Genomic DNA, 23,868 nt, shown 5'->3' on the forward strand with positions numbered 1-23,868 from the left:
TGGTGCCCCCAGGAAGCATTTTGTGGGGTGAATGGTGACTGACCACGTGCACACTGGCTCTCCAGGGTTTCTTAGAGTCTCTGCGGAGCCCCTGGGCCAGACCCCGAAGCGGAGGCTGCAGGACCTACCTCCCGGCCCCAGCAGCCCTGATTGAGTCCCCGGCTGCCTGGCTGGCTTCGAGCTCCTGGGAAGAGCAGAGTCATCAGCAAGAGAGCCCGGGAGCTGAGGCCCAGCGGAAACATGCCAGCTAACGGGAGTTCTCCCCAGTGGTCCTCGGTCCTGGCTGCAGAGGGACGTGGCAGCTTGTGTGAGGTGAGGAGGGAAAGGACTCCAGGGGCAGGAATTGGCTCAGTGAGGAGACAGCCCTGACCTGTCACCAGGGCCTCAGGGCAGGGGCAGGTGGGTCACAGAAGTGGCGGGTTCCAGGCTCCCAGGTCACCATCCTCCTGCTGTGTGAGTACCACGTGGCTGATGTCCCACATCCAGAGCCCTGTGTGTTTCAGTGGATGTGTGATGGAGGAAAGGTGGGATGGGAGGGTCACCCCACATCTGGGGTCCTAGCCAGGGAGACGCTACCCCCGACCCCCAGCATAGGCCCTGCACTCTCCATTGGCTCTTTGCAGATGCTCAGTGGATCACCCCCTGCCCCCAGCTTCCTTTCCCCCTTGTCTCTGGGGATTTGCTGCTTCCTCCTCTATCCTGATCTAGGAAAGAAAAATCCCTTTTCTCTGGAACTGAGAGGATGGCAGGGTAATAGGGCAACAACAGTCTCCAGGGTCCTTCTAGTTCTTCCTCCTCCTTTCAAAGGTGATAAAATGGCCTGAGAAGGGACATGACTTGCCCAGGCCTCTTGGATTGTGAGTAACAGCATTGGACTGGAACCAGGTCTCCTGAATGTGTCCTCCACCCTCACCACACCACAGCCAAGACCAAGTTGCCCCCTAAAAGTTCCCTTTGAGCACCTGGGTGGCTCAGTCTATTGGGTGTCTGCCTTCAGCTCAAGTCATGATCTCCAGGTCCTTGGATAGAGCCCCGAGCCTGCTTCTCCCTCTCCCTCTGCCCCCCACCCCCCGCTCGTGTTCTTTCTCTCTCTTTCTCAAATAAATAAATAAAATCCTTAAAAAATAAAAAGAAAAATAAATAAAAATTCCCCTTGAGAATCTGTAAATAGGGGAAGACGATGAGAGAGCCAGACCCTGCCTGACAGCTCCCTTCTTCAAACCTTCCTGTGAACGCTGTCACCTCTGGGGCAGGCTTCATTGTCACAGGGGCTCAGGGTCACATGGTCATTAGGATAATATTAACTTTAAAAAGTTATTTTGATTTTTATTATTTCATAATTTCATTATTTCACAATAAAATGTTAGAGAATGCAGGTAAACAAACAGAAGAGAAGAAAACATTACTTGTAATTTCAGCATTACCCGAAGTTAACCATTGTTAACATTTAGGTATATTTCCTTTCAGTTGATTTTTTCTTTGTATGCACAAGTGTGCATGTATGTGGGTATATGTGTGGGGCTGTGGGTGTGCATACATACCATACACATATACATTCTATAGCTCAAGTTTAAAAATGGAATGACAGTATTTGGTTGCCTCCTTTTTAATTTGACAGCTTAACATGATTTTCTAGGCATTAAATATTTTTTCTTCATATACACATAACACACAGCATTATGTCCTTTGGATAAACTTGAATTAATTTAACCAATCCACTGTATGTGCATTTAGGGTGTTTCAGGTTTTCTCTTGGGATTAACACTGCTGTGGTAAAATTCCTGCACTTAAGTCTTTTTGCCCAAGTCACTGAAATTATGTTTGGGTCAAAGGTATAAAGGCACTGAATGGTAAACGAATTGCTGCCTAACCATAGTGCCCTTCCACCTATGGAAGTGTTTAGGCTCTGCACCATCATATCAATCACAGACCCACAGTTTGAGGCCACAAACACGTGGTCCTCCCCAGTCTTTCTGCAGGTGGCTTCTTGCCCAGCCAGTGTGTGGGAATTTCTAGATGAAAGATTCCGGGCTCTGAAGGGCACATTTCTCCACTCATCTCTTCCTTCCCAACCACAGACCTCTGACCCTTTGCAAGAAGAGATGGAAATGACCAAGACCCTGTTGAATGTTATTTATTCACTTATTTGTCAGGTTTTTGGTTTTTTCATTAGATGTCAGGGAGCAGGGAATGGGCAGAGATACCGAAGAACCAAAAAAAAAAAAAAAAAAAAAGTGTCCCCAGGGGTAGGGAACAGCTGGCGGGACCAGGAAATAGTGGCTGAGGCTGAAAAATAGGCAGAATGGTCAGTAAGAGAAAGAGGGATGAGGAACAGCTGATGGAACCATGGTGCACTTACTGGAGATGGAGGATAGCCAAGGGGCCCAGGGGGCGGGATGAGAGTGCAATGGAACAGAGGAAATGGGAAACAGAAGCCCAGAAGCCAGGGGCAGCAGAGAGACCAAGAAGTAGTCATCAGGGACTGGAGAAGTGGAGAGAGGAAAAAGCCAGTGGGTCCAAGAACAATGAGAGGGATCCCAAAATAGGAGAAGGGACCAGAAGGTAGAGGGACCGGATAGCAGCCAGAGGGAGCAGGGACCATCCAGAGGAATGAGAAAACAGAAGATTTGGCCAAAATGGAAAGAGCAGATAGGTTTGGTGTTCTGGGCAAAAGCCTGTGGGACAAGCAACTTCACAAGGCACCAGGGTTTAGGGGAGAGTCTGAGGGGATAGGGAAAGATAGAGGTACCAGGGAACAAAAAAAATAAGAAAGAATGGGAAGGGAGTGGATAGCAGCCAGAGAAAGCAGGGACCAGCTGCTGAGGCTATAAACAGGTGGAGGGGTGGGGAGGGGACAGACCCATGGATAGTTGGAAAGACGGAGAAAGGCCTCCCAGGCTGAGGAGTAGCTGAGGACATCAGGACCCACACAGAACAAGGAATAGTCTCTGAGGTTGGGGAACAGCCAGAGGGAACAACAAAGCTGTACGGGGCACATAGTGCCTACTGGAGGTCCCAGGGGCTAACCAGAGAACTAGGGAACCACAAAGTGGGCATTAAAAGTTTATCTGGTGGGGTGCCTGGGTGGCTCAGTCGTTACTGCCTTCGGCTCAGGTCATGGTCCCAGGGTCCTGGGATCGAGCCCCGCATCGGGCTCCCTGCTCCGCGGGTAGCCTGCTTCTCCCTCTCCTATTCCCCCTGCTTGTGTTCCCTCTCTCGCTGTGTCTCTCCCTGTCAAATAAATAAAAAATCTTTAAAAAATAAATAAATAAATGAATAAATAAAAGTTTATCTGGTGTTGGAGAGCAGCCTGGCTGACCAGAGAACAGCTAGAGGGACTAGAGAACAGCTGGAAGGCATAGTATCCATTCCTGAAGCTAGTTAGCAGCCAGAGGGCCCCATGTAACAGGCACTGGGGTTAAGGGCCAGTTGCAGGGGTGCCTGGGTGGCTCAGTCGTTAAGCGTCTGCCTTCGGCTCAGGTCATGATCCCAGGGTCCTGGGATCGAGCCCCGCATCGAGCTCCCTGCTCAGCGGGAAGCCTGCTTCTCCCTCTCCCACTCCCCTTGCTTGTGTTCCTGCTCTTGCTAACTCTCTCTCTCTCTCTCTCTCTCTCTCTGTCAAATAAATAAATAAATAAAATCTTTTTAAAAAAGGGAGGGGCCAGTTGCAGAAGCCAGGGAGAGGCTGAGGAACAACCAGAGTTCCCTGGAATAGGGTGACAGGGGTTTCCTGGGATGTGGGACTTCAGTGCTAAAATAGGGAATGTCCCGGCAAACGAGACAGTTGGTCACCCTACGCAGGAAACAACCAGAGGAACCAGCAGATAGTCAGACATGATGTAAGTGATAGAGAAGGTGAAAGTACAAAATCAAGCATCATGGTGGAGTGCCCAGAACTAGTAGACTTTGGTGCTCAAGAGCCTAGGCTAAGAGATGGGTCAACCAGCTCTCCGCAAAGTGTGCTGCTCCCCACCCCCCTAGAAACCAGGCGTGTCAAGTGAGGGTGTACTAGAAATGCATTCCAGGTTTGCCCAAGACACAGGGAAGAATTGGGACTGGACAGCAGTCAGGGGACTCAAAGGGCAGTCAGTCTGTGTCAACTAGAAAGAATAAGAAAAGCTCATCAGGACCAGGGAACAGCCAGATGGACTAGTGCACAATCAGAAGAATGGTGCCGCCGACTAAGGATCAGCTAGAGGGGAAACTGTCAAAGGAAACACAGGACAGTCAGAGGCACCAGGGCTCCGTCCAAGCAGTCAAAGGGAAGAAGAAACAGGAGGCTTGGAACAGTTAGAGGAAGCCAGGGACAATCCGGAAAGAGACCAGGGGGCACTCAAAAGGAGCAAGCAACATTTAGAGGGAACAGTAAACAGAGGAACCAGGGAAGAGTCCGATGGGGACTACGCAGAGGGAATAAGGACCAGCAGAGGGAGCAGCAGAGAGAAGTATGAGCCGGGAGTGGGCAGGGGAAGCAGGGAAAAGCCAGAGGGAGCTGCGGAGGGGTACGGAACAGAGAACAGTGAGAGGGAACCGGGAACAGCCAGAGGGAGCAGGAAAGACCAGAGCAGCCCCAGCCAAGGGCAACCATACAGAAAGGCTGGGTATTTGGCCTCTGGTGAGGGCACAGGGAGCCAAGAACTCGCTGCACACTTGCAGACAGCCTCGTAAGCACCACTGAAGCCCTTCTGCTAGGCTGGGACAGGGTGTAGAAGGGCAAGGTCGTATCACAGTGAGGCAAGCACAGAAGTGGGGGGACTGAGCCCAGAGCCAGCTGCAGGATGGGCCAGAGCAGAGGGCCAGTGAGTGGTCAATCCTGGCAGCCCAGCACGGTCCCGGGGATGAGAGCACGTAGTGTGCTGGCTCAGATGATCCTGAAGGGAGGGAGACAGGAGAGCCATGTGGGTCGCTGGAGAGCCATGAGGAGCTGGAGTGGGGATCCTCACCTAGGATGAGGAAGTCCTTGTAGGGGTCCTGGTGGTGGTAGGCACACATGCCATCCTCCGTGGTAGAAAAGGGATAGGAAATCAAACCTTTTCCTATGTGGCAGGTGAGGCTGGAATCTGGGTGAGTCTATGTTAGCAACTTTTTACCCAGATTTCTAGCACCAAAATCCCCCTCCCAAAGCTTCTATTTTTGCGGGCAATGGGATCAAAGAGGGGCATCTGTGGGCAGTGTACTTTGTATATATTCATCTTGTGTGTCTGTTCATGCTGAGAATGCCTGTCATGGGCTTTGTACACTTTCCCTGAAAATGGGGCCTTAGTGACTCCCAGGGAGGGAGAGACTGATTGAGGGTGGTCTTTTGTCCACCAGCTTGGGCCACTGGAGTTGTTAAAATGTTTAACAATGTCAAATGATAGAATATTTTCATTCTTTCATACTGGTTGAAATAGCCACTCCTGTCCTGCCCCCTGAGGCTCCTCCCCACTGTGTTACCCACACACCGGCCGGTCTATCCTGGGGTAGCTGGCAAGCTGCTCGGGAGGATGGGCAGGCAGAATGAGAGCTTCCCTCCAGCCTGACCCCAGGCCTCCCCCTGGATGACTGCCCTTGGGTGATGAAGGGGGCACAGGTCAGGTGTGTTGCTAGGGGCTCAAGTGGAGGTCCTCCTCTCAGCAACCCTTGGGGCTGTGCTCAGGAGAGCTGGTGGGTGGCGAAGTGCTGGGCATGGCCCAGTGCTTGTGGAGCTGCTTCCAGGAGCTGCTGGTGGTGGAGAAGGTACTATGAGTTCCCTGCACGCTTGGTGGCCCTGAACATTCACTAACAAGGGGAGGGAGACCAGGGCTCCCAGAGGCCAAAGGGGCTTTCGGTGAATAAAGCTTCCTCATTTCCTCATAGTCAAATCATTACGTCTTTTCTTTGATACGCAGCGCATTTTCTCTCTGGTTTAGGAAATCCTCAACCACCCCAAGGCCTAAACAAATATTCACCTAAATTTTCTAGGCGTTTCAAACTTTGGTGTGTTTTTTTTTTTTTAACTTTTGATTCTTTTGGAATAATTTTAAAATTAAAGAGAAGTTACAGAAACAGCACAAAGAACTATGTACCCCCTTCATCCAAAATAAACCGTTAACATTTTGCCACATTTGCTTTCATTCTGTTCTCGATGTTTGCGTGTGTGTTTGTAAGGACATGTATATGGGCATACACACAGCTATATTTAAAACCTTGTTTTCTGAACCATTTGAGAGTAATTTGCGGACACTATTTTTAGTATTTACCCCTAAATACTTCAATGCATATCTCTTAAGAACAAGAACATTCTCTTCTGTAACCACAGTAGAGTCTTCAGAATGAGGAAATTTCACATTGATAAGGTACTAACATACCATGTATTATCTAATTATCTAATATATACCGTATAATATACAGTTTCCCCAGTTGTCACAAGAAGGTCCTTTATAGCACTTTCCCCTGATCCAGGATCCAATCCAGGTTCATGTATTGCGTTGACTTGTCATGTCCCTTTAGCCTTTAATCTGGAACAGCGCCTCAGCCTTTCCTTGACTTTCATGACATGGACCGTTTGGAAGAATGTCCCTCAACTTGGTTTGCTTCTTGCTTCCTCATAATTAGATCTAGGTTATTCCTTTTTTTCTCAGGAGTATCACAGAAACAATGCTGTGTTCTTCTCAGTGCTTCATGTCAGTAGGCATTCAATATCAATTTAGCCTTTATTGATAATATTAACTTTGATCACCATGACTAAGATGGTTATCTGTCAAGTTCTGTAATGTGACTATCTTTCCCTGTGTAATTAATAACTATTTTGGGGGGAGATACTTTGAGGCTATGTAAATATCCTATTTCTCATGCTCCTGGTCACCGATTTTAGCATCCAGTGATGATTCTTGCCTGTAAGAATTAATTACTGTGCTGTTTTCCTAATGACGTTTTCTAATCCCATAATTTCTTCCACATTGATTAGTTGGCATTCTCTGGTAAGGAAAAACACCCCTCGCTCTGACTGCTGAAAGTACAATTACACTCCAGGCACAATAAGCACACCTTGATTTGCCATTAGTCACTAATAGGAACCAGAGCTTCTTGGAGAAATGACTGATTCCAGGGTTAGAGCAGAGAGAGTACAAAATGATCCTGGAGGAACTCATTGTACTGAAAAGTAATAAAGTGCTCAAAAGATGGGGACATGTTGAAAGGACACAGGAGCCACCTGGAAGGAACTCCCTCTGGCCAAACTTGGGACAATTTGAGTAGCAAAATAAATAATGATAGCAATAGATGATAACCCACTGAATAAAGTAGGAAGTCACCAGTCCATATAATAGGTGGAGAGGTTTGTAGGTAGGCAGATAGAGAGGGAAGAAAGGAATGCTTCTTTTTGATAGCATTCTGATCTTTTCTGGTGTGCCCACTACTCCAGTCCTTCTGAGGATAATATTGGTAGCTTGTTAAAACTTTTTATTTTTGAAATAATTATAGATTTACTGGAAGTTGCAAAGATGGTACAGAGAGGTCTCATGTAACCCTTTATGCAGTTTCTGCCAGTGGTTACATCCTGCATCACTTAGAGTACGATATCACAAACAGGAAACTGACATTGCTATAGTGTGTGTGTAGTTCTCTGCCATTCATGTATCGATTCTTGTGCAATAATACAGATACAGAACTATTCCATCACCAAATAAGTCTACTGGTGTTGACATTTTACCAGTTAGAGTGAAGTATAGAAAACTTAGCTGCCTTTAAATCCCTTTACCCTCACCAGGTTATATTATAATACAGTTGTCTTAAATATTTCCCCTACATACATGGAGATCCACAACAGACAATGTAATACTTTTTGCTTTGACCTTCAAACGTAATTTAGAAAACCCAAGAGGAGAAGGAATTTGTGTTTACTCATATTTTTGCTTTTTCCATTTTTTCTTCCTTCCTGATGTTCCAAGATTCCTTCTCTTATTATCTCCTTTCTGTTTACAGAACTTCCATTAGCCATTCACTTAGGGTACGTCTGCTGGCCACAAATTTTCTTAGTTTTCCTTCATCTGAGGATCTCTTGATTTCCTTTTCATTTCTTCTTTCTTAGTAACAGCTTTACTGACATATAACTTACATACCATACAATTTACCCATTTAAAGTGTTCAGTTCACTGGTTTTTATATTTATGGATATGAGCAACCATCACCACAATCAACTTGACAACATTTTCATCACCCCAAAAAGAAGCCCCATTTCCTTTAGCCATCACTCCTCCCCACCGCACCTCTGTTTCCTGCCTCCCCCAAACCTAAGCAACCACTAATATACTTTCTGTCTCTATAGACTTCACTATTCTGGAGAGTTCACATGAATGGACTTATATAATCTGTGATCTTTGTGTCTGGCTTCTTCCACTCAGCATAATGTTTCAAGGAACTCCCTCTGGGAAAATCTGGGACAATTTGAGAAGCAAAATAAATAATGATAGTAATAGATTATGTATAACCTGATGAATAAAGTAGGAAGTCGCCAGTCCATATAGGTGGGTAAAATCGTACATAGATACAGATAGGGAAAAAGTGTAGCACGTTGTACATGTACATGTTGTAACGTGTCAGTTATTTTATTCCTTTTTATGGCTGAATAATATTCCATTGTATAGATGTGTCACATTTTGTTTATCCATTTATCAGCTGATGTACACTGGGGTGGTTCCACCTTTTAGCTAGTATGAGTAATGCTGCTCTCAACATATGTGTACATGTTTTTATGTGGCCATATATTTTCATTTCTCTTGCGGATGCATGTACCTAGGAATGGAATTGCTGGGTCAAATGATAACTATGTTTAATCATTTGAGGAACCGCCAGATTGGGTTTCCCAAAGCAGCTGCACCATTTTACACTCCCCTGGCAACATATGAAAGTTCCAATTTCTCCACATCCTCACCAACACTTGCTGTTTCTGACTTTTTGATTCTAGCCATCCTAGTGGGTATGAGGTAGTATCTCATTGTAATTTTGACTTGTATTTCCCTGATTATTAATGATGCCAAGCACCTTTTCATGTATTTATTGGCCATTACCACTTCGTTTCTTTTGGGGGGGATGGGGGGTGGAGCAGAGGGAGAGAGAGAATTTTAAGCAGGCTCTATGCCCAGCATGGAGCCCAACGCAGGACTTGATCTCATGACCTGAGCCGAAATCAAGAGTCAGACACTTAGCCAACTGAGCCACCCAGGTGCCTGTTACCACTTCATTTCGTAAAGATAGTTTTGCCAGATATGGAATTCAGGGTTGACAGTTCTTTTCTTCAAGCATTTAAAAATGTTGTGCCGGGGCACCTCAGTGGCTCAGTTGGTTAAGCAGCCGACTCTTGATTTTGGCTCAGGTCATGATCTCAGAGTCCTGGGATCAAGCCCTGCATCAGGCTCTGCATTCAATGGGGAGTCTGCTCGAGGATTCTCTCTCCCTCTCCCTCTCCCTCTGCCCGTCCCCCCTCTAAAATAAATAAATAAATCTTTGAAAAAAAAAAAAAAGAAAAATGTTGTGCCACTTTCATCTCTTCTCCATGGTTTCTGATAAGAAATCTCCTGTCACTTTAATTGTTTTCCCCCCATAGGTAAGTTGTGGTTTCTCTCTTGCTGATTTTAAGATTTTTTTTCTTTGTCTTTAGTTTTCTGAAGTTTGATTATAATGTGTCTTGGTGTAGACTTTTTTGATTTTTCCTTTTGGGGTTTGCTCAGCTTCTTGAAACTCTAAGTTGATATTTTTGCCAGATTAGAGAAAATTTCAGCCAATTTCTTCAAATACTTTTTCAGCCCCACACGTTTTCTCCTCTCCTTCTGGGACTCTGATGACACAAATGCCAGATCTTCTATTATAGTCTCACAGGTCCCTGAGGCTCTGCTCATTTTTTTTTCCAGCCAATTTTCCTTTCTGTTCATATTAGATCATTTCCATGGTTCCATTGTCAAGGTCTCTGATTCTTTCCTCTGTCCTTTCTATTCTGCTGTTGAGCCCACAGTGGAGTTTTAAATTTTCAGTCATTGTATTTGTCAGTTCTAAAATTTCCATTCAGTTTGTCTTCATATCTTTTCTTTCTTTGCTAAGGCTTTCTATTTTCAAATTTCTTTTAAGTATACTGAAACATTTTTATGATAGCTGCTTTAAAATTCTTGTCACATAATTCTAACATCTGTGTTATCTCAATGTTGGTGTCTCTTGATTGTCTTTTCTCACGCCAGTTGAGATTTTTTTGCTTCTTCTCATGAAGCCTGATTTTCAAGTATGTCCTGGATATTTTGGGAACTATGAGACTCTAGATATTATTTAAATCTTGTGTTTAACAGGCCTCCTCTGACGCTGTTCTGCTAGAAAATGAGAATCTTCTTTTTCTGAAGAGGATTCTGAAAAATGCTCCTTATTGCCAGGTGGAGGTAAAGTTCAGGTTCCCCAGTTGACCTCCTTTGACACCCAGAAGGGGACAAGCACCTTGTTGCTACTGGGCAGGGGTAGAATTTCAGGCTTTCCACCACACCACCTCTGACACCACCCTGGTGGGAAGGCAGAGGACACCTTTTTATCGAGTGGGGGTGGAAGTCCAAGATCCCCACACAGCCTAAATTGACACTGTGGGCAAGGGGTCTCATTACTATCATCCCAGGCTGGGATGAAATTCTAGCCTCCCCATTCATCCTTTGCTGATGGGAATGGGAGTAGGAGCACAGTTTGGTTTTTTTGTTGTTGTTGTTGTTTTTTTTTTTTTTTTTTTTTGTGATGCTTGCCTGGAACAGGGCAGTATTATTTAAGTTTTTCTCTCTCTCTCTTTCTAAGATTTTATTTATTTATTTATTTGAGAGAGAGAAGGAAAGACAGTGAGAGAGTACAAGCGGGGAGGAGAGAGAGAGAGAGAGAGGCGGGCTCCCTGCAGAGCAAGGAGCTGGATGCGGGACTCAATCCCAGGACCGTGGGATCATGACCTGAGCCGAAGGCAGACGCTTAACCGACTGAGCCACCCAGGTGCCCTTAAGTTTTTCTCTCTTGCTACGTTGCCTTTTTCCTGGTACTTTAACTAGTGAAAGCAGGCTTTCCTGGGGCTGTTTCTGGCTGTGCCAGCTGGCATTCTAGGTTGCCAGTTTCTCTAGCACCTAGTCCAAGATATGTGGGGCAAAAAGAAAACGCGGGGAAATCACCACTGTGACATTCCTCAGGTTCTGAGGATCATGGCAAGTTTGCCTTCCTCTCTCCAACTGGCATAGTGTTCTTATCTTTGTTTTATATATAATGTCTAGGGGGTTTAGCTGTACTTAGCAGGAGAAATAGAATTATGCCTATTCCATTTTGGTCCCATTGGTAATTTTTAGCTTAATTTCTGAATACATAATACATTCATGGTTCTCTCCCTCAACTCCCCAGATCTCGCTAACTAGAAAACCAGTCATGGTTAGTTCATGGGTGGGTAGGTGGGGTATAGGCTTAGGGATTATGCAAATAAAAGCAACTAAGAAAATATTCTTTTTTAAAAAAGATTTTATTTATTTATTTATTTATTTATTTATTTATTTATTTAGAGCATGAGTTGGGGGGAGGGCAGAGAGAGAGGGAGAGAATCTCAAGCAGACTGCACTGAGTGCAGAGCCTGACACAGGGCTCGACCTCACCACCCCAAGATCATGACCTGAGCCAAAATCAAGAGTCGGTCATTAAACCAACTGGGCCACCCAGGCACCTCAGAGAATATTCTTAATATTTTTGGCAAAGAGAGCAGATACTGTTACTATTATGTTGAACACTGATTTTTTTTAATTACTATTAATTTTTAACTTTTTATCATGAAATATTACACACATTTTGAATAATGCTGCTATAAATGTTCTTGGCCATGCCTCCTCTTGCACATGTACACATATTCTAATTGGGCATATTTCCATGAATGGAATCACTGAGTCCTAGTGTATGCATGCTTTAACATTACCCAATAAAGACAAAATGCTTTCCAACATAGTTGCACCAATTTAGATCACCATCAGCAATATGAGAGTTCTCATTGCACCATATTCTCCTCAACACATTGTACCATCAGTCTTTTTCATTGAGGACATTCTGGGGGTTGTATAGTGGTATCTCACTGTGGCTTATTGATTTTATTTTATTTATTTATTTGACACAGAGAGAGAGAGAGTATGTGTGTACAAGCAGGGGGAGTGGGAGAGCGGGAAGCAGGCTCCCCGCCGAGCAGGGAGCCTGATGCGGGGCTTGATCCTAGGACCCTGGGATCATGACCTGAGCCAAAGGCAGACGCCCAACCAACTGAGCCTTGTGGTTTAAATTTGCATTCCCTGGTTACTAAGGTTAAGCCCTTTTTGTGTTTATTGAAACCTTGGATTTCCCCTTTTGTAAAATGGCCTGTTCAAATGCTTTGCCCACTTTTCTACTCGGTGGTCTCCTTTCTTCTTATTGGTTTGTAAGAGTTCTTTACATCCTCTTGATATGAACCCTTTGACAGTACCATGTGTTGCAGGTATCTCTTCCTATTCTGTGTCTTTCCTTTTCTTCTCTTATAATGCTGTCTTTTAAATGAATAGAAGTTTAAAAATTTATTGTAGCCAGACACCAACCTTTTTCTTTATGGTTAATGTTTTTTTGCATCTTGTTTGAGAATTATTTTCCTAATCTGAGGGCATGAAGATATTTATCTATATTATCTTTTTTCTTTTTTCTTTTTTTTTTTTTTTTTGGTGCCAAAACCCAGGAATGAATTTTCTGTATTGTTTTTAAAGGCTCTATTACTTCGCCTTTTCCTCTATGTGTTTCTTTTTATTCAATTTCTATTTTATTCAATTCTATATTGCCATGGCCTGGCACATAATCAATCAGTAAATATATGTAGTTACATGAACTAAAGGACTTAAAGAAAGCCTATTTTAATCCTCATTTTTGCAGAAGAATGACTGAATAAATAAACAAATGAACGTACTACATACACAATGAATGTCAAGATACTTCAGTAAGTTTTTTTCTCTCACAAAATGAAATACAAAACCAGGTATTGAGTGAAAACCCTATGTGATATGTTATGGTAAAACATCATTAAAAACAACTTCCTATTTGTCTTCCTTCCAACCCCCAGTGCTGACCATGTCGCCTTGAACGGGACTGTGTTGTTACAGGTCTCCGTGTCATTCGAGGATGTGACTGTGGACTTCAGCAGGGAGGAGTGGCAGCACTTGGACCCTGCTCAGAGACGCCTTTACCGGGATGTGACGCTGGAGAATTACAGCCACTTGCACTCAGTGGGTAAGCCAGCTGCCTGTGTGTCTGCCAGGCGCCTGTGTGTGGCTATTTCCATTCTCAGCTGCTGGATGTTCTGGAACATCTGAAGTGTGTGATGGTGTCATCCTTGATTTGTCCAAGATTCTTCAGTCCCTTTTCAGCACTATCATTATTACTCTGTTCCCAGTGAAATGTGATTACTTTTCAGAAGAGCAAATGGAAACGTCATTGAAAGTCCCCTGAAATCTAGTCAGCTGGACCCAATCCTGTACCATTTCCTGTTAACAGGGTACCAGGTTCCCAAACCAGAGGTCATCTTCAAGTTGGAGCAAGGAGAGGGGCCATGGACATTGGAGGGGGAAACCCCACATCAGGGCTGTTCAGGTGAGTGAGTTTGACTCAGGCAGATGGCGGACATGGAAGTAAATCTCACTTTTTCTAGAAGAAGCTGATACCTTTGAAAGGCTGTGAAGATAACCTGCCTTGAAAGTTCTAAACTTCTTTTTTTTTTTAAGATTTTATTTATTTATTTGACTGAGAGCGCGCGCGCGCGCGCGCGAGAGAGAGAGAGAGAGAGAGAGAGAGAGAGAGAGCACACAAGCAGGGGGAGCGGCGGGCAGAGGGAGATGGAGAAGCAGGCTCCCCGCTGAGCAAGGAGCCCAGTGCGGGCCTCGATCCCAGGACCCCGGGATCATGTCCTGAGCCGAAAGCAGATGCTTAACCGACTGAGCCACCCGGGCACCCTGAAAGTTCTAAACTTCTGTAGTTTATTGGAGATAGTTCACAGAAGCTCCTTTGATACCTAAGCAGTTTCTCCAAGTTCGACCCTTGCAAATAGCCATTGTCTTCATTGCTTGGCTTTTTGACAAGAGAGCTGTCTCTAGTCTCTGTACCCTGGATCACATGCATACTACCCTATCTTATCTAAGATCTTTTCATTCTTCCTACTCCACTCCCACCCGTTTTATCTTAGATTCTTTTTGTACATTCAGGTATTTTAACATTTCTTCCCTTTTATTCCAATTCCACATGTTCATTCCTTATACCTCCTCCCAGGGGCAACTGAGCTACTGTGTTTTATCTGTGAATTTGTGTGGTATTCTTTAAAAGCCTGAAATACTGGTTTCTGAGTATGTGTTTTTAGTATATGTAAATTATATCGCACCACATGTCTTAATTCTGTTCCTTTTTTTTCACTCATCCATGAGACCGTCCGTTTTGCAGTGTGTTCATCTGGCTTCATTCCTTCAAATGGCTGCATAGTATTCCACAGTGTGCTGGTACCACATCTTACTTAACCATTCACTCAGTGGTGGAACCTAGGGTTGTTGCTAATACAAACTCCCAGCTAATACAAACAACTTTACAATAAATTTCTACAAAAATATTCCCTTTTGGAAGGTGAGAATTTCTTGGGAATGTTTATAGAAGAGGGGATCTGCCTAATTGCAAAGTTTTATCCTGAATTTGACTGAGCACCACCATATTGTCCTCAGATTGGCTGCACGAATCTATACTAACCATGGTGCGCAAAGCTTCTTGCTTTCCTAGAGTTTCTGCCCACCAATTAATAGAGCCAGAGTTTCTCATTTTTTGGCCAACAATGGGTATAAAATGGTATCTCATTTTTTATTTTGCATTTCTCCAGTACCTAGTTTCAGCCTTTCATTATTGACCTGTTGTGGTGTCCTTGAGTTTTCCTTTTATGAGTGACCTTGTCTTGTTTCACTTGAGTTTCCTGTCTCTTATTGATTCGCACCCAATTTATTACTCACCCTTTTTTCCAGCCTTCTCCTCTTCCTTACCCCCATACATGAGGTTGCCCTAGGGACCCTGCGGTTCACCAATCTTTTCTTCATATACATGCAAAGATTCATCCATACTGAATTCTGATGACTCTGCTTTTGACACCTCCAGTCTGGTTTTCACTGGTACTTTAGTACTAGATTTAGCTACCCAGAAAGTTCCCATGAGACGTTTCTCTTGACCCTCAGTACGTTAGAAATTAGAATCATCATCTCACACATCACCTTCCCACCTTCCAAATTCTGTCACATTCTGTCAGTGCTTCTTAAATCTTTCAGCCGTTTTTTTTTTTAATTAGTCACCCTACAGTTCCTAGTGCTTTTCCATTTTTGCAAATATCATTTTCAGTTCTCAGTTCATCTCTCCAGTTCCCAGTAATATCACCTAAAACCAGCTCCATATTTTCTTATGCCTGGATTACGATGATTTTATTCCTGATTGAATTTGCTGATTCCATTCTTTTTATTAGTTCACTTTCAGTGACCATTTGGACATCTTCTTTGGAAAACTGTCTATTCAGTTCCTCTACCCATTTTTTAATTGGTTTGCTTATTTTGTGCCAATGAGTTGTATGAGTTCTTTATGTAATTTAGATATTAACTCCTTCAGATGCATGACTTGCAAATATCTTCTCCCCTTACGTAGGTTGCTTTTTCATTTTTTTGATTGTTTCTTTTGCTGTGCATTTTTAACATTTTCTTGATGTCTACCACATTTGTTAGTGTTCTGTGAATCTGACTCTTTATTCTGTGCTCTATTTAGATGATACATTTTCACCTGGTGATCAGATTTTGGTGTTCCATGAAATGGCTCATTTACTCCAGCACATATGGCTCTTTCCTTTTCCTCACCTTTCTTCCCACAGGAACTCAGGAAAAAAAGCACAGATTTTAGACTGTGTGGTAACTGAGGCCTTTACCTCTATGTTTTTAGAAAGTTCCCAGAACTAAAAGCCTGTTTCTTATTGTATAATTCAGGGGCTGATCAGGGAGAGAAACTACATACAAATTTGAACAGGGAAAGCGTAACATAAAGAATTATTAGCTCTGGCAAGATGGAAGTGACAAGAGATTAGCTAGCAGAAGTAAAGAGAAAGCTAAAGAATAAAGGAATAGCAGATAAAAGGAACAGCCGGTGCCTCTCAGGCTGTGATGGAGCACCCAAGGAAGAGCCTCCCCTGCTTCCCAGCGATGAATCCAGACCTTGTTGAGGGACCCAGCCAGGGCCCAGAGCATGGAAGAAGAGGTACTGTGGTGCCACGCTGGTGGAACTTGCTGGCAAGCTGCCCTCGGGGGTTCCAGAGAAAGCTGATCATGGGGAAGCTTCTCATTGGAGGTAGCCCCCTACACATCATCTGCGAGGGGTGCCAGGGTCAACTGCTCGGTGCCGTGTGCTGCCGACTGCAACACACTGCAGGAGCCTAGAGCTGGAGAAGCTACTAGTGCTGCAGGAGCTGGGTGCTAGAAAAGTCATCCGCACTGCAGAAGCTGAGGCCCAGAGAAGCCACCCACACCACAAGACCTGGGTGCGTGGGAAGCTGCGTGTGCCTCAGGAGCCCAGTGTTGGCAAAGCCACCTGCACCGCGGGAACCTGGTGCCAGACAAGCAGCCCTTGCTGGAGGAGCCCGCTGAGTGAGCCCACCAGAGCCAGGAAGCAAAACCCCCTCCTCCTGCAGTGTTTCGCCATCACCCTGTGCTGAAAAGGCTCAACAGTGGGACAGATATTTAAAGAGACTCAGATCCATTTTTTTGTAGAGCAGGCAAAGAGGCATGAATTCAGAGTTGAGAGGCAATAAGTTGATACCCAGCACATTTATTCTTCCATTTTCTGAAGCAAAGCATGGAAAATATTTGGTAAACTTAAATTTATTGAATTTGGGGAGATAGGCAGAGGAGGATATTTTGCTCTCTTTTGGAAGGATTTTTCAAGTGTCTGCTCAGAGGAATTCAAAGGACCATAGATTATATTTGGAAAGAGGAGACAGCTGCATGAAATGTTCACAGTTGCAGGCTTTGTGTTCCCAAAGAAAACTGGGCCAAATTAAGTATCGATATGAGTGGTACCATGTCCGACTTGTAAATTCATAGCGGATATAACCTCCCTAGAAGTGTACTGAAATTAGAGCTAATACCAAGGACAATACATTTTGAATATGCAGAGGAGCGAAACAACAAGCTTAGTATCAATGTATATCCTCTTTTATATAAGAATTCTGAGATGAATGGATTCATTCAACAAGTCAACTCTGATCCCAATGGGTCATTCAGGGACCATGTTCCAAGTCATTGCTCTGCCATCTCCTAGGGCATCGTTGTCAGCTGCGTGGTTAATGTTGGGTCATCGTTGAGTCCAGTGGGAAGGAGAGAGGGGGAGAGTTTTGCCCACTGTCTTAAGGCCCAGCCTCGCAGCCGCACATACCACTTGTACTCATACTCCACTGGTGAGGACAAAGTGAGGCTGGTAAATGTAATGCCCAGCTACATCCTAGTAGTATAAAAGAAGAGACAAATGCAAATCGTTTTTGGTGGATGGCTTGCAGTTTCTGCCATAGGTGGCTTTCCCTTGCCTACTTGACACTTGTTGAAAGCATGTGGTCCCCAGGTCCTTGGTCCCTGGGACCAAGGAAAACTTGCAGCTGGCTATAGAGTGGGAGCACAGATATCTACTGACTATTTGGATGGCTGATGTTGCCACAGTGTTTCCTATAGATGTAGAGGAATGGGTCTTTGAGGCACATAAATTTTATGTTGGTGCTCATATGGTTCAGAGGGAAAAGTGAGAGAAAGCAAAGAGATTAGAAAGGTTTAGAGCTAATAAGTAATAAAGACATACAATCTGAACTATTTCTGCCATGCTAGGACTTCCCTTTAACAGACTTCAGTTTCTTCTTCTGGTTAGACTCACTCTCCAGACCTCCTACATAGTGGATATGAATCCCCAGGATTCAAATCCCATCTCTTTTTTTTTTTTTAAAGATTTTATTTATTTGAGAGAGAGAGAATGAGAGACAGAGAGCATGAGAGGGAGGAGGGTCAGAGGGAGAAGCAGACTCCCCGCTGAGCAGGAAGCCCAATGTGGGACTCGATCCCGGGACTCCAGGATCATGACCTGAGCTGAAGGCAGTCGCTTAACCAACTGAGCCACCCAGGCGCCCCTCAAATCCCATCTCTTTCACTTATTTAGCAATTTGATCTTCAGCACGTTACATAACCTCTGTGCTTTTGTTTTCTCATCTGTGAAACATGATTGGTAATGATGGCTGCTGCTTAGGGTTTGGTGAGGATCCAGTGAGCTATTATGTGTAGAGCACTTGGAACGGTGCCTGGCGCATCGTAAATGGTATATAATTATTTTGCAACAGTAAGTGCTTTAGAAGAATTTTGTATTACTACATTATTACTATTTTCATTATTGTCGTATGGACTCTTCCATTTCTGCACTCATCTTGTCTGAACTACAGGTACCCCCTACCCTCTGCTAATTGTCCTTTGAGTCATTTTTACTTTTTTCTTCTTCTTTTTAGACGAGGCTATTGGGAAAATGCAGCAACAGAGAATTTCTGGAAAAGTTTCATTCCACTGTGAGAAATTTGGTCAGCCCATAGGAAAAGATCCATTGTGTTCCATTTTAGAAGAATTTTGGCAAAATAATAGCCAGCTAGAGAGATACCAAGAAAGCCAAAATAACCCTTTAAGTCATGTGAAAGTACTGATTAAGGAGAGGGCCTATGAATGTAAAAATACTGAAAAAATAATTCACGTGAGTACCAAGCTTGTTCCTTCAATTAAAAGACTCCATAACTATGACACATTTGGAAAGAGTTTGAAGCATACTTTAAACTTACACAATCATAATAAAAGCAATGCAACAAAGAAGCTTGATAAGATTTTTGGAAATGATAATAATTTTGCCCATAGCTCTTCCTCTACTGAGAATGCGAATACAGGAGCAAATTCCTGTGAAATTAATCGATGTGAAAAACATCTTGGCAACAAACAAGTTCTCATCCACCATGAGAACATTCAGACTGGGGAGCAACTTTATGTATGTACTGAGTGTGTAAAGAGCTTCCCCCAGAAGTCACATCTCTTTGAGCATCAGAGAATTCATGCTGAGGAAAAGTCCCATGAATGCCATAAAAGTGACAAAGCCCTCATTCCGAAGCCACAAATTAATGTACCTCAAAGTGTTTATGCAGGAGATAAACCCTATATATGTACTCAGTGTGGGAAGGCCTTTACTCTCAAGTCAAACCTCATTACACATCAGAAAATTCATACCGGGCAGAAACCCTATAAATGCACTGAATGTGGAAAAGCCTTTTTCCACAGATCGTATCTCTTTAGACATATGAGAATTCATACAGGAGAAAAACCATATGAATGCAGTGAATGTGGAAGAGGCTTCTCCCAGAATTCAGACCTTACTATACATCAGAAAACTCATACTGGAGAGAAACACTATGCATGCAGCGAATGTGGGAAAGCCTTCACAAGAAAATCAGCACTCAGAATGCATCAGAGAATCCACACAGGAGAGAAACCCTATGTATGCACTGAATGCGGGAAGGCCTTCATCCAGAAATCACATTTCAATACACATCAGAGAATCCATACTGGCGAAAAGCCTTATGAATGCAGTGAGTGTGGAAAATCATTCACTAAGAAGTCACAACTCCATGTACATCAAAGAATTCACACCGGAGAAAAACCCTATATATGTACAGAATGTGGAAAGGTCTTTACTCATAGGACAAACCTCACTACACATCAGAAAACTCATACTGGAGAGAAACCCTATATGTGTGCTGAATGTGGCAAGGCTTTCAGTGACCAGTCAAATCTCATTAAACACCAGAAAACTCACACTGGAGAGAAGCCTTATAAGTGCAATGGCTGTGGAAAAGCCTTCATATGGAAGTCACGCCTCAAAATACATCAGAAATCTCATATTGGAGAGAGACACTATGAATGCAATGAATGTGGGAAAGCCTTTATCCAGAAATCGACATTAAGTGTGCATCAGAGGATCCACACAGGAGAGAAACCCTACGTTTGTCCTGAATGTGGGAAGGCCTTCATCCAGAAGTCACACTTCATTGCACATCATAGAATTCATACTGGAGAGAAGCCTTATGAATGCAGTGACTGTGGGAAATGCTTTACTAAGAAGTCGCAACTCCGTGTGCATCAGAAGATTCACACAGGAGAGAAACCCAATATATGTGCTGAATGTGGAAAGGCCTTCACTGACAGGTCAAATCTTATAACACACCAAAAAATCCATACTAGAGAGAAACCCTATAAATGCAGTGACTGTGGAAAAACCTTCACCTGGAAGTCCCGCCTCACTATCCATCAGAAATCTCATACTGGAGAAAGACACTATGAATGCAGTAAATGCGGGAAAGCCTTCATCCAGAAAGCAACATTAAGTATGCATCAGATTATTCATACCGGAAAGAAACCCTATGCTTGTACAGAATGTCAGAAGGCCTTCACGGACAGATCGAATCTCATTAAACACCAGAAAACACATAGTGGAGAAAAAGTATAAAGCCATTGACTGAAAAAGCCTTCAGCGGGAACTCACAACTGGGGATGCATCAGACGTCTCATAGTGGGGAAGAGGAGTGCCGGATGCTGCGATTGGGGTACAGGGGGAGGTGGGCATGACAGACCACAGCTTAAGTAAGCAGAAGGCAAACAGAGCCAAGTATCCTTCAGTCAATTGGAAATACAAGTATCTGCACCACCACAGCTGACATGCAGTTATATGCATAGGGAGACACTTTGATAAGGCATTTGAGCGATAGTCCTGTTTGGTTGCATGATTCAGACAGAGACCCTCAAGCTCATACAAATGGTAGAAAGACAGACCCCAGGAGATGGTAGAAAGACAGACCCCAGGAGATGACTTGTAATCTCTTACGTTTCACTTTTTGGATGAAGGACTTTATAAATTCAGCACTGATTAGTTCTTCATACCCTGGGATGTAAAAGTACTTAATATTGGCCACCTTTTTTTTTTTTTTTTCCCGAATTCCTAGGGTGGGGAGAAGCGTTTTCATTGTCCAAACACCTACAGAGCACCAAAGTCAAGGCAAAAACTTATTTGGGAAGGCAGATCTGTGAGTAGAAGCCAGAAGTTTTTGTGATCGTGGACATTTAAGGCACAGAAAAAATTGCCACGGGGAACTGTTCTTTCTCTTCCCTTCACCAGAGTATGTTTTTAAAAAACGAAATAGAATTTTTAAACCCAAAGTCTCACTTTAAGTTTAAAATGACTTTATGCATTGGCAAATTAGGCATAGCTCTAGCCGATGTTAACAGGAATATAGTTATTAAACCTTACAGACATCTAAAGTTGGCAACTGTTCTCTCATTACTTCCGTGCCGTGACAGCAGGTGATTCACATCCAGAAAAGGTATGCATACTTTCTAACCTGTACCCCAAAAGCTATCATTTATGTAAGCTGCAGACCATAGACTTCTCATCACCCTAAAACAATGGAACTGAGCCACAGCACACTGGACTTCTGGTCTCATCTGCTGAAGCTTCTGCTTTCTTTGGGATTCCTGTTTGAAAAGGAGTGGTTGATAAATTGGGTTTCAATACATAACATTTTTATTTTGTTTTTCTTTCAATTTGGTAAGATACATTCATTTTCTACACGCACATTAAGAGTACTTTTGTCTCAACTGCTATGGGATAAAATCTTGTTGCACTGTATTTGGTTAGTCTAAGATATGATTATAGTTGAATAACTGGAAGACTTCTCTAGAAAGAGCACTGCCTTTTTTTTTTTTTAAAGCATTGATATATAGACACTTTCTCATTTTCCCTTCAATGTTTTTTATGATACTCATAAGAAAAGGGGCTTTCTAGCATGCAATTTTACCTTATTTTTAAACCTTTTTATTAATGTATAATGCATACAGAAAATGCAGATATCATAAGCAAACAGCTCAATGAACTCTTTCAAACTGAACACACTCAGATCAAGAAACACAACATACCAAACACTCCAGAAGCGTTCCCTGTGCTCCCTTCCAGGCCTTGTCCCCTCAACCCCCAAGATAAACACTATCCTGACTTCTAACAGCATAGATTAGTTTTGTCTGTTTGGTATTTTATATAAATTGAGTCAAACAGTTATATTTCATATTTTAGAATATACTCTTTAGTGTCTATCTTTCACACTGTAAATGTGAGGTTCATCCATTTTGTTGAATACAGTTGTAGATAATTCATTCTCATGGTCGTGTTATATTCCACTGTGTGAATATACTACAATATGTTTATTCCACTGTTGATGGACATTTGGGTTGTCTGCGGATTCAGGCTATTAGGAATAGCTATAAATATTTTAGAACCTATTTATTAATGAACACATTTATGAATTTCTGTCAGGCATATTTCTAGGATTTGAACTGCCAAGTCATACAGTATCGATATGCTCAGCTTTAGCTTATAAAACTAGTTTTCCGAAGTGGCTCTACCAATATACACTCCCACCAGCACAGTGTATGGGTTCTAGTTGCTCCAGATTCTTGCCAGTACTTGGTATTTTCCATCTTTTGTTACTTTAGCTCATATATATATACCTACATAGGTATATATATAGATATATCCATAATGGTTAGTATATAGTGATATCTCGGTGTGATTTTAATTTTTATTTCTTGTCTTCCAATTCTACCATAGTAGCTCCCCAAGACAGTTAACTGATATCTGAGATCTGAGACCCAGGGCATGGTCCTCACATGCCTGCACCATTTATATTTCACCAACAATAGTAAGCAAAGAGTAACTTTAAATCTTCCCCCACAAAAAAGCCTAAAGCCAGATTTAACCAGTTAAACCAGGTTTAACTGGTTAGTTGCATTAAACATTTATAGGAGAAATAATATCGAAACTCCATACAATCTTTCAAAAAATAGAGGAAGAAGGAACACTCTCCAAGTCTGTGAAGCCGGTATTACCCTGATACTTAAGCCATACCAACACATAACAACAACAAAAAAACTACAGACCAGTATTCGTCATGAATATAGAGGTAAAAATCCTCAACAAAATATCAGCAAATTGAACCTAACACCATATAAAAGAATTATACATCATGACCAAGTGAGATTTATTCCATGATGCAAGGCTGTTTCAACATTCAAAAATCAGTCAATGTAATCACATTAATAAGCAGAAGAAGAAAAGTCACATGATCTACGGATTCAATACAATTTTATCAAACTTCCAGCAGGCTTTCTTCCCCCAAAACTGATAAACTAATCTTCAAAATACAGAGAGAGTTAGAAAGGATCAAGAATAGCAAAAAGGGGGCGCCTGGGTGGCTCAGTCGGTTGAGCATCTGCCTTCGGCTCAGGTCACGATCCCAGCGTCTTGGGATCGAGCCCCACTTCGGGCTCCGTGCTCAGCGGGGAGCCTGCTTCTCCCTCTCCCTCTGCCTGCCTGTCTGCCTACTTGTGATCTCTCTCTCTCTCTCTGTCAAATAAATAAATAAAATCTTAAAAAAAAAAAAAAGAATAGCAAAAAGGAACCTGCCAAAGAACAAAGAGGAAGGACATTTGCCTACCAATTTCAGAATTATTATAAAGCTACAGTAATTGAGATAGTATGGTACTGGCGTGGGGATAGATACATAGATCAACAGAACAGAACAGAGTCCAGTAATAAACCCTCATACTTATGGTAAACTTTTTTTTTTTTTTCCACAAAAGTGTGAAGGCAATTCAATGGGGAAAGAAAAAGCCTTTCAACATTTGGTGGAGGGATAATTGGATATTCACATGCAAAAAGATAAATTTAAATCTTGCTTCACACCAT

The 23,868-nt window shown here is 43.0% G+C and overlaps 1 protein-coding gene across 1 annotated transcript; it reads left to right on the plus strand.

Annotated features, from left to right (window-relative positions):
• The first annotated feature begins 190 nt into the window (after positions 1-190).
• ZNF41 (zinc finger protein 41) lies at positions 191-21,371 on the plus strand. Its single transcript, XM_021679419.2, is given in 5 exon segments — positions 191-363; positions 365-399; positions 13,076-13,242; positions 13,507-13,602; positions 18,548-21,371. Coding segments are annotated over 5 exon segments (2,454 nt in total). The 5' UTR covers positions 191-240; the 3' UTR covers positions 20,581-21,371.
• Positions 21,372-23,868: the final 2,497 nt, after the last annotated feature.

Source organism: Neomonachus schauinslandi, chromosome X, assembly GCF_002201575.2.
Source record: "Neomonachus schauinslandi chromosome X, ASM220157v2, whole genome shotgun sequence".
NCBI classification, from domain to species: domain Eukaryota; kingdom Metazoa; phylum Chordata; class Mammalia; order Carnivora; family Phocidae; genus Neomonachus; species Neomonachus schauinslandi.